General features: G+C 31.8%; 1 protein-coding gene across 1 annotated transcript; it reads right to left on the minus strand.

Moving 5' to 3' along the window:
• On the minus strand, nt 1-11,512 carry LOC100792272 (DNA mismatch repair protein MSH2). Its single transcript, XM_003549757.5, has 13 exons — nt 11,238-11,512; nt 11,037-11,086; nt 10,029-10,061; nt 8,329-9,402; nt 7,523-8,077; nt 7,274-7,384; nt 7,053-7,142; nt 6,881-6,952; nt 6,537-6,647; nt 3,838-3,964; nt 2,405-2,604; nt 1,075-1,227; nt 1-501 (listed from the first exon to the last, which is right to left on the minus strand). Exons 1-13 carry the CDS (start codon nt 11,287-11,289, stop codon nt 301-303), a joined length of 2,829 nt encoding a protein of 942 aa, XP_003549805.1. The 5' UTR covers nt 11,290-11,512; the 3' UTR covers nt 1-300.

Here is an 11,512-nt window from a genome sequence, read left to right on the forward strand (position 1 = left end):
TTTGATAATACGACCAATAGCTGTTAAATATATTATCCATAGGGTACCAGGACGCAAGCCCATATGGTCTTTTAACATTTTGAAAACTAAAATAAAAGGCAAGCAAGATTCGAATACACATTTCTCTTTTCTAGCAGGGCTATGCTAGAAGCTTTAACCTTCCCTACACTCAGCGTATAAATGAACAAAACACCCTGGTACAGTTCTGTTTTTTACCCAATCCATTGAACACATCATGTACATCAAGAAGCTCTTCAAAATTCACAACATGCATGGGTACTGACTATGTTTTTTTTCATACTACAAGAACTGTTGCAGCCAATTACAGTTTTCTGCATCCTTCTCCAAAGTATCTGTTAACTTCTTTACTTCTTGCAAAGCTTGCATTTTGTCCATGGTTTCTAGAGGCAAAGCAACAAATGCTTCTAGAAATTGGCGAGCCTTTGCAGCCCCTTGAGACATGTCATCGGGTTCAAATGCTCTCTTACGTTTAGAACCTACCTGCAAAATATAATTGCAAATTTTTAGTGACATTCCAATGACGTAGGTTTCTAAAATGAAGAGAACTATAGTAACTTTTTTATTATAATTTTGCAGAGAGAAGCACAGATTTCCTGTAGGAATATTGAGGCTACTATTTCTGACATTCTTTTTACGAAATTCAGACAACTAAAAAAAGGTTTCTGACATGTTAACAATAAAATATTAAAACAAGAAATTAAAAGTAGCTCAGCAAACAGAGGCACACACGAGACAGTGACATCCTTTGAAGTTTGAACATAAGTATTAAATTAAGTACATGAGCAAGTGACATGTTCCCTCCATGGTATATTCACATGAAACCAGCTTTACGTAGAAGATTCTTCCCATGCTGAATAAACTACGAATATACAAGACATGTGATATATTATAAGAGTATACTCTTATATATATCAACCAAACATTATTTTACTTGGTGAAGTTTTGTAATTATCCTCATCTGTTTATGAATTTATTCTGAGGAATAATGTGTTCAATTCATACCACACATCAATGAGGCATAAAAATTAAACAAAAAAATGCTGTAAGCAATACCTCCTGTGTAGTATGATTTAAGGATGTTGCAGAAGGAGAAAAGTCTTCTAATTCTGCTGCCTTTTCTCTAGCTAGGGTAACAACACTTTCAGGGAAGTTTGCAAACTCGGCAACATGAATACCGAAACTCTGATCACAAGCTCCAGGTTCAACCTACAAATTAAAACATGTAAAAAAAGAATGAGTTGATGCAAATGCAGATTTCTATTTGACCACACTACTATAGTCTCTGAACTAGATGTCCAGACTTCTAGAGATGGTAATTTATAAGCACATTGCCACAAAAGGTCATCCAAAATATGTTAATAATCAATAATAGCAAGGATCCTACAAGATTATGAGTGGATGCTACATTTGGGACAGACTATAAACAATGAAATACATAATCAATAATAACAAGGTGTTTGCTGTACATAGGTAGAATGATGAGTCATTCAATCTCTGTTCATGCTGTTTTTGAGGAAACTGGGTAGGTCTCTTTTTTCCTTTGTGTAAGTACTTAGGTGATGAAAAACGTGACTCTGGCTGGTTGTTGATTGATTGTTCTGACTTCAGAATAATGGTCAATTATTTGCTTAAAGAGATGTATCACTGGCAAGAAATAAGAGGATATTTTTCATTATAGACCGAAGTCTAATTGTAGTTAATACTCAGGCCAAACATATTACATATATATACTTTAATTATTTTTAATTTTCCTTCTCTTTAAAGCTTCTCATATCCTTCAATTTCTTAGCAATATCACCTGACCTTCAAGTAAACCACAGTATAGAAGAAACATCATCAAAGGATCTGCCAAATCTGGAAAAGAAAAAAAATGCAGGGAGGGTATGGGAGAAAAATCTGCCAAAGATTTTGGCGGTATGTGAAACAAAAAAGTGCAACAAGATGAACCCTATTAGATTTATTTCAAGCCTCTAAGGTCATGCTCTTTTTCTTTTCAATTTGTGATGATTTATACCATAATAGGAGCTCTACCACTTAAACATCATATTCTTTCCAGTGATATTGGAAAGAGTAATTGTGCTATTTATTAAAAAAACACTTTTTAAATAAATAAAAAATCATGTTTATTTTTCTTTTGTGATAATTAGATAAGTTTGTCAAAAGCAGTTTTACTTCTTTTCTCAGAAACTAGAAAGTGCAACTTCTAGGAGGGGAAAGCTCTAAAAAGGCTTTCAGAAAAGTGCTCTCCCCCCCCCCCCCCCCCCCTCCCTCAAACTTGTCTAAAAACATCCTTAGTTTCATGACTCATGAGGAACACACATCATAAAGCTGATAGGAAAAGGTAACTTGCTATGTGAAAAGAATGTTTAGAATGCATTTTTACCTTGTATAGCATGGTTAGCTTTCGAGTTGATGAGTCAATATGTGCACTAACATGATAGTTTGCCACACCAACAATTTGCTTCTGTGAATCATTGCTTACATTTTCAAGGGCTAATGCAGTCAATTCGTGAAAGTGGGTGGCAAACAAAGTAGGTGCTTTGATTACTTCAACAATATGCTCACAAATGGCCCAAGCTAAACCTGCATATCACATAAAAACTTATTTCAACTTTTAATGCATGAAATGTTTAAGGGCTTTCAATCATCAGCCGGAGTTAAATCAACTGTTTCGAACTGTTAGTTTATTAGGATAACTTGGCACCAACACATAAACCACTTAATAATCTTTTGCAGAACAAAATTCTAAATCCAACCATTATGTTACAAGTAATCACCAAATTCACCTTGCATGCAAAATTTAAGAAAAATGGATATCAATAAACTTTTATTAACATAATTACTTTTTACTCATTATATTTGACAAGAATATATTGATGTATAAACTAGTTTCATCATGTCAACATAAAATTTTGAAGATACTTCATGTGATAAGAGCTTTAAATCCAACACTAGATTCTGTGCAGACAGCATCCTATAAAGTTATACAATGCCATTTGTATGGTTGTATTTGTATCCAATAAAAGAAAGAATTATGCAATGATGTAACAATGATTGTTTTATACTGTTGTCTGCAGAGGCTAACTCATACATAGAAAGCCTTGTCAAAAATATTTATTCCCTTTTTTAATCTTTAAGCTGTATTTTTATTCTATATTTGATTATATAACTCCAATGAATATTCAACTTTGAACAACATAGAACACCTATATGAATAATCACTTTGTAAATTAGCAAAAGACCAAAATAATATTGTTAGCTTTTTATTTGGTAAACATCACTCCTAGGATTTGGCAACCTTAATATCTCAGACCATGGAATTTATAGAGTGCAGTCCCTTAAGTTAGATGCAACTCGGACAATTCTTGAGAAAACAAAGTTGCACTTGTGCCATCAATCATAACTTTTGGCCTAGTCATAAGAGCTTGATCTAACAAGTGGTATCAGAGTATTGTTGACTTCAACTATAGCTTTTAGCCTAGTGGTAAGCAAATGAAGGACTGTATTACAGCAGAGAATTTTCAAGAACACAAAATTTCAAAAAATGGTCCAGCTATAACAAGTAATTAGTGTCTAAAGACAAAGTAATAAAAAGAAATTATATGACAAGTTTTAGTTTTAAGAATTAAGATAGAAACTGGGTTTTGCAATTTTTTTAATTTTCTTTTTCATCTTAGGAAAGCGATTGTACAGCTAACTAAAAAAGCACATGAGTAACTTAGAGTTGTCCACACATATATTTTGACAATTATGATTCACATTTAAGAGGGTGCAACACCAACACATTAAAGGAACACTTTTAAGTGTGAAACAAACCAAATCCATCATAAGTTGATGTCCCACGTCCCAACTCATCAATGATTATCAAGGACTTGTCAGTAGCTCCCTTTAATATTGATGCAGTTTCAAGCATTTCTTGCATAAAGGTAGAAACTCCACGAAGCTGGGGAATTAAAAAAATCAGAATTCATATTAAGGATATAACATTAACTAGAGATTTAATAATCACCAAGCAGTAACATTATGCAGTTTTTATATATTAGCCTGAAAAAGAATAGAATAACATTATAGATACCCTTACAGCCACCTTAACAATTTTGATCATTTTTAAGCAACTCCAAATACCCAAATCCCATTAGAGTTGTTACTTTTTCTAATGAAAGAAAATTAAATTAAAAGTGATATAAGAAGTTCAATTTCATGCATAACTAGGTTTTATTCAGTGCAATGCACAGGTTTGATTATATTATACTTTTTTTATATTTTTACTTAATATTATTTGTATTTAGTATTATTTTTAAAAAATATATAAATAAATAAACTTATCATTTTTAAAATATGTAGTATCACATTAAAATTTAGTAATAAAAGATTAACTGTATTTCTAATTGAGCAGATATTATCCTACAAAATATTAAGTCTATTGAGATTTATTCCATGAAGAACAATAGTGATGTAATACCTGTATGAAATGTATAAGTTCAAAAGAAAAATAGTAAATATAAATTTATAATTATTTAAATTAAAATTTATTAAACTTGTGCTTTGCATGAGTTTATTTAAATATAAGAAGATAATTTAAATATATAAAATATTTTAAAATAAAATGATTATTAATTTATAATTTATTATAAATAATTCATTTTAAATGAAATTTTTAAGTATTACATGTATTCTTTTAAAATTAAGCATATTGATTGTCAATTTTTTCATGAAATTATCATTATAAAATAAAATAAATATTATAGTAGCTTATAAATATTTCCTTATAATTATATATAAAAAGAGAAAAATATAAAATAAATATTAACCTAACTCTAAGATTATCAAAGATATGAGTTTAGTTTTCTAGCACATGATCATAACAATGGTTTAATGGTTCTAAAAAAAAATCATAATGGTGTGAGTAATTTCATATTTATATAATTTTTTGCTCATATAATCAATGTGAAGGGAGAGAAAAAACATGAACAAAAATTTATTTTTCATTTTCAAGTCTATTTTTCCTTAAAAAAAGCTAAAAATAATAGATATGAATATATAATACTCCTCTACCCCTTTTTATAAGGAAAAAGTGAGTTTATTGTTTTGGTCTTAAATTGCAAGAAACATGAATCCACTTAATTTTCTTTTATACCTTTGATTTTGATTTATTGTGAAAGGTGCACATTGATCCTCCATGCAAGTGGATGCATTTATTGACCAACAATTAACCATGATTGGTGGAAAACATAGCCGCTCTTGAATGATGTGTTGTCATTAACTATTACCACCCCTCTCTAAGTATTTTTTTTTTTAAGAAAGATTTAAATTTATGATATTATTCATTAAAATCAACTAACTTACCTGCATACATACTAGGTGTATTTGTCTTTTTTTTTTTTCACAAAGGACTCGAGGGAATACTATATAATTATTAAATTTGACTATTTATTTAATCTATTTTCGATATAATGTTAACATGTAATTTTTAAATGCATTTATTATCAAAATTAAAATTTATTAAAATAGATTTTATTAAATACATATAATTGTTAGTTATTTTTAAAGAATATTTGAAATGATGTTAAATATATTAATTTTAATTATGAGATATTATTGAAGATTTGAATTGACTGGCCTCACATCATAGACTGAACACTCTCATTTAGTATAATTAATATTGTATAGCATTATCATAATTGTTGTTGTTCAAAGAACTGAGAATAGTAAAGCAATATCAATGGAGAAGTGAAAATGAATACTATTTTGGAATAGCTACATTATCTCTTATTTTATTAATTTTCTCTATTTTTATTTAATATATAAAAGATAATAATAATAGTAAATCAAGAGACATTGAATCGTAATTATCTTTAATAAAAAAAATATAAAAGATTAAGTTTTAAAATTAATAATCTTCCATTAACCATATCAACGACTAATGTAAAATTAAAGTTTCGATCAGATGTCTCAAAGATGTTGAAGTGAATGTTACATAAGAGAATCAAATCAACAATGGTTGTGATTTTAAAATTTTGATCCGACCACTCTCAAAAATTCAAGTGAAGTTTACTTTTATATATATATATATATAGAGAGAGAGAGAGAGAGAGATAGATAGATAAACTATAAAATAAATAGTATTAAATTTTATATATGTATAATCTTATATTATTTTAAAAGTAAACATTATTTTAAAATTAATTAAAAGAAAGGAGTAAAAAATCAATCATAAGTAAAAGTAAATGAAATTTTACACTTCGTTCTAAAAATTAATCGTAAGTAAAAGAAGAAAATGACAATAAAAAAAGTTTTAATAATCAAATTAGTAATCAAAGTTTATATATATATATATATATATATATATATATATATATATAGATAGATAGATAGATAGATAGATACTAACAGGAACATAAAAAATATTCTACATGTAGCTTTATGTTGAGTGAAAGTCTCAGAAAAGCTATTCAAAGAGGGAGGGGGAGGGGGGAGGCTGCTAACAGGGGCAAAGAATATGGTATAGAACTCACTTGACAGTCACCAGCACCAACACGGGCAAAAATGCAATCACGGACAGATATGCTGGCATTGTCACAAGGAACAAAGGAACCAACTTGTGCCATCAAAATATTAACACCCACCTACATATAGGGAAAAAAAACTGTTAACCAAATCTCCAACCTCAGGTGGCAAGAATGCAAGTATGTGAATTGTGAGGACTAAAATGTCTTCAGAAAGAATATTCGGGCACCCAAAATTGATGGTCATAATTAACACCAGAACAAAAGTAGAAGGATGAGATCTGACAATAAAATTTATAAGACAATCAAATGATGATTAATTTTTACAATAAAATGGAACAGAAGATAAGCACCTGTCGGATAAATGTTGATTTCCCACCCATGTTAGGTCCTGTTATTATTTGAAACCAAGTTTTTCCTCTGACCTAATTTGTTACAAGAAGCAAAAAAGGAAAAATTATAAGTTCCCAATTTAAATGAAGAAATGCTTACTTTCCATGGATCTCATGAGTCACAAATACTTACAAGCTTACAATCATTTGGTATAAAATTCACCCAGTCTTGTGCCTCTACACAAGGGTGTCTGCATCCTTCTAAAGTAATATCTCCTTCGTCCTATTAAAGTCAAAATGACAATGTTCAATGCTATTCCGAAAAATATCTCTCCAACCAAAACAGGGGATAAACAGAGAAGGGAGGCAAATGCGAGAAGAATGCAGTAATTGTGAAAATAGCAAATTAAGTACCGATGAAGTGATGTCAGGCCTTGTGTAGGGAGTAGGACAACTAGAAGCCAAATCAGCAAAGCTCAGTAATACATCCAATTCAGAAATTATTTCAGCTAAAGATTCAAACACCTGCAGAGCAAAAAATATTCAATTTAGCTTATTTTGTATTTGATACAGCTTAAGATTGAAAGCTTTTGAAAACACAAAACAAAAACTATTTTTTTCCCAAACATTAGTCCAATCTAAACTTGCTATACATATACTCACCTCAGAGAAAGTTGCCGCAGTTTGAACTACTCTATCAACTAACTTTTTTTGACAACTTTTATACTCCTCAAGAATTTGTTGATATTGGTCCCCTAGTTTCTTGAGCTTCGTGTTGGTAAATTTCACTCCATCTTTACGGGTTTCCAGTATAATAAACTGAGTATTGAGCTTCTTCCTTATTTTTGGCTCTTCCTTCTTTGTGATTCTGAAAACATGTCCAAATTGTGTGCCCTTGTCTAACTTTAATGCCTTGTCCATAGGCAGATCAAGATCATCAGCAGTTTGTCTATGCAAGTTTTGTATTTGGCTCTCTAGTAATTCTTGTTGGTCCTTTAGGTTAGCTAGTATAGAGTCATAGCTTGGAGAAATCATGTATTCCCTATTCTCCAGTTGATCAAGGTCAACAGAAGCTTCTACAAGCCCAATGAATTTGTTCAGGTGCTCATCATCAGTCCATAACTCAATAGGTTCCAGATACCTACTCCTCATCATTGTGGAAAATTGTCCATCATATCTTTCCAAAGCACTTTTGATGTAAGGTAGTCTAATACTTGACTGCACTCAAAGACAGTAATGGTGGAGTTAACAACAGGCCATATCTTTATCCAAACAAGGACAGTTCTATATAATTAATAATATGGTTAGCATGGATGTATTATCTATGTAGTTAATGACAATGATGATGAAAAAAATAATAATAGTCTTGAATCACAAAACAAGCACAAATGCAATTGTAAGATAGCCATAACATTGGTGAAATTCTACACCTTATCAAAACCTAACAGTAACTATAGATAAGACTCTACCTGATAAAGTTTAACAATATGTTGCAGACCAGCTCGTCGCTTCTGAATATTGTGCATCAATCGCTCAATGTCTGATATTCTTTTCAGATGCTGCCTCAGATCTTGGCGAAGAGCAGTGTCCTCTACAAATGCTTGAACTATGTCCAACCTGGAATTAATTTCTTTTACATCTACTAATGGTTGTTTTAGCCAGACGTGCAATAACCGTTTTCCCATTCCAGCAGTACAAGTCCTATTCATGAGACCAAACAAACTGAAATTTTTGTTTGCATCAGTTTTGCTTTCCAGGACATTAAGTGCTCTCATGGCTGCAGAGTCTAACCTCATGTAGCTGTCAAGATTGTAACTACGCAGAGTATAATTTTCATAATTGCTTTCATCTGCCAGTAACTCTGCATAAGATAGTAATGCCCCTAAAGCACCAGGTGCAAATTCAAATCCAGACACTAAATCTCGAACTGGTTCAATAGGACCTTTAACAAGCCTGCCAAGATCCTGTACCAGATCCCTAGTTTTAAATTCAGATTTCTTTTTCTCAGTTAACATCACACCACATTTAGTCAACACATCACACAACATTCTATTTTCAGTAGATTTGCCAGACTCTATAGGCAGAATGCACTCTTTGCACCCAAGTGCAACAAATGCTGACTCCACATTCGTGAAGTGACTGTCATCAAGGAATTCAGCCATCCCAAGTACTCTCTTAGTTAGATCAACAAATCCTAACCCAATGGTGCACCCATTTTCCCGATAGTTAAGTGACAAAGCAACAACAACTGGAGAATCTTGCATTTCACTGTTAGCAAACAGAACATCTTCAAAACTGCCAATATTACCAGGTGTTCCACTTTTGACCAGTCTCCAATTAGAACCACTACCTTCATAGAGCTCAAGAGTATGGTCTGTTCTCTCCAAAAGGAGATCACGAGCAATTGTTTCAAACATGTTCCTGCTGACACTTACACTGGAAAGAGCATTTGATCCACTGCCCAGTTGTCGCATAGCTGTAGTAGTGTGGTAATAGGTCTTTGCAATGAATGTAGCATTCTCACCATGGGCAGTATAATAGTCCTGAATAATTTTAAAAGGGCATTCAATCCAATTATGATCATCATAATGCTAGAGAATCCCATTGACATAATATAAAGAAAAATCTATTTAACAAAAATCCATTCTGAAAAGTTATAACAAAAATTGTAGAAACTCTTCAAAAGATGAAAAGAAGTAGCAACAAGTTGGTTTGTAAACCAGAAAAACTAGATAATAGCTTTTTCGGAAGATGTGCTTTCAGGGTTAATAAGCTTTAAGCATCGTATTTAAACAATCCACAAACAATATTTAACCAAGATATCTTTATATTATAGCACATATTAAACAGTAATCAACAAGACTACATGAGCCTTAAAAAATATAGGACCTAGTCCTATCCAAATTACTTCAGGATTACAAATTTTGAAAATCTTCTAATAAATATTGCTGAGGTGAGTGAAGTCACTTTAAATAAATTTATTCTTCTTCAGGAAATCCATAGAAAAATAAGTGACAACTGAAGAGATTATGACATTTCAGAGATCAGAAGCTGCCTCTCAAAATATCTTGAAGACATGCTGGTATGGGAATTGTACTACTCGGCATCCATTGAACAGAGTCATTAAAAACATAATAATGAAAAAGATGAATATCGTCCATAAACTTACCCGGCGATCAAAAAACCGTACAGCCCTTGGATCCTGTAGCAGAAACATGAAAATAAACATAATAAATGGAAAACGAACAATACCAATTTAAAACGTGAGTTAAAGGGATAGAAAATGGATTGTGTGCATGCATGCCCATATGCCATTTCATCATGGCATTGATTTCATGTAACAATGAGGAAATGAAAAATTAGTTAAACAACAATATCAGAAAAGCAGCCCACAACACCAAGCCAGCCCACTCATCAGGCCCAAGCTCAATATTGCTCCTAGAAGTTTCTAGCAGTTTCTAGAATATCTGTTGATGCTATGAGCTGTTTATGCAGCTGTCATGTATAGCTGTTATTAGCTGTCATTTTGCATAGGTGTCTTTTTAGCAGATTCCTTCTTATCCTTTGATATAGCTGTATATTTATTTTAATGTATGCTGCCAATGATTTATTCAATGAAGTGAGCATTTCATCATTTTTGTCTAAGTTTTCATCCTCTCCCATATATCCAAAAGTCCTTTTAAACAATGCTTGGACATTCCATTACATGTAAAATAATAGGCATGGAAAACAACAAACATTAAAATATTCACTACTACGTATATAAGTTGGGGAAGGATTGACCCACTATAAAATTTCATATTCTTTCTAAATAACTTTGTGCAGAAAATTATTTTAATTGGTCTAAATAAGTTATAAGTAATTATCATGTAGCTGCTTCTGGGCCTAAATTTAGAAAATTTAAACAAGAATAAGTATATGACGAAGTGGTTGATACTTGATATATGCTTAATTTGTAGACACTTCAATGAAGTAAGAAACAAAACAACAATGTTAGGCTAATGTGAAATTTCATGAGCATAATGGATGAAAGATTTATACTTTTAGCAATAAAAAATAAAATGGCACATACATATAATGCTAATAAGTAAAGTAATGACACTCTCGCGAGAGAGAGTCATGCTCAATTCCGAGAGAGAGACAATGGAACACGACGATGGAGGAAAAAAATACTTACATCAGGTAGGGTTTTGAAAAATGACAGAAACCCTTGCGCTTGCTTAGAATCTGGCAACAGTAATGAAAGAAAACGACGAAAGCCATTAGTAACTTGAACTAATCACCAATAACAAAAAAAAAAAAAATGGTTCGCATATAACTGGAATTAAAATATGAACAATTATCTCTTCTTATAAAAGGGGGAAAAGATACAGGATACCTAATTTGAGCTCAGGGAGTTTATTATTTAGGTCGTCGAAGTTTTCAGCCATTGCTGCAAATAGGGTTCAAGTAGTAGAGCGAAACTGTGTCTGTGATTGTGAAGTGTAATCAACTGAGAGAACGCGCGCGTGCGTGTGTTTGTTTATATATGAGTGATGAAGTTAAAGCGTTTCTACTTTCTGTGGTGTTGTTGGTGGCGGGAAATACTCGCGGGCTTTTCGTAGGCCTCAGGCCCGACGCTGAAGTTGAAGCCCGTGACTTCACTCGTCTGGG

This window comes from Glycine max, chromosome 17, assembly GCF_000004515.6.
Source record: "Glycine max cultivar Williams 82 chromosome 17, Glycine_max_v4.0, whole genome shotgun sequence".
NCBI classification, from domain to species: domain Eukaryota; kingdom Viridiplantae; phylum Streptophyta; class Magnoliopsida; order Fabales; family Fabaceae; genus Glycine; species Glycine max.

What these genes read in the sequence shown, in the direction of transcription:
- LOC100792272 (XM_003549757.5), bottom strand. Translation starts at nt 11,289, where the DNA reads ATGGCTGAAAACTTCGACGACCTAAATAATAAACTCCCTGAGCTCAAA. An exon ending in TACGGTTTTTTGATCGCCGG is followed by an intron (nt 9,403 to 10,028) that starts GTAAGTTTATGG and finishes AAAATTATTCAG; the next exon opens with GACTATTATACTGCCCATGG. An exon ending in TTGGTGCTGGTGACTGTCAA is followed by an intron (nt 3,965 to 6,536) that starts GTGAGTTCTATA and finishes TTAATTCCCCAG; the next exon opens with CTTCGTGGAGTTTCTACCTT.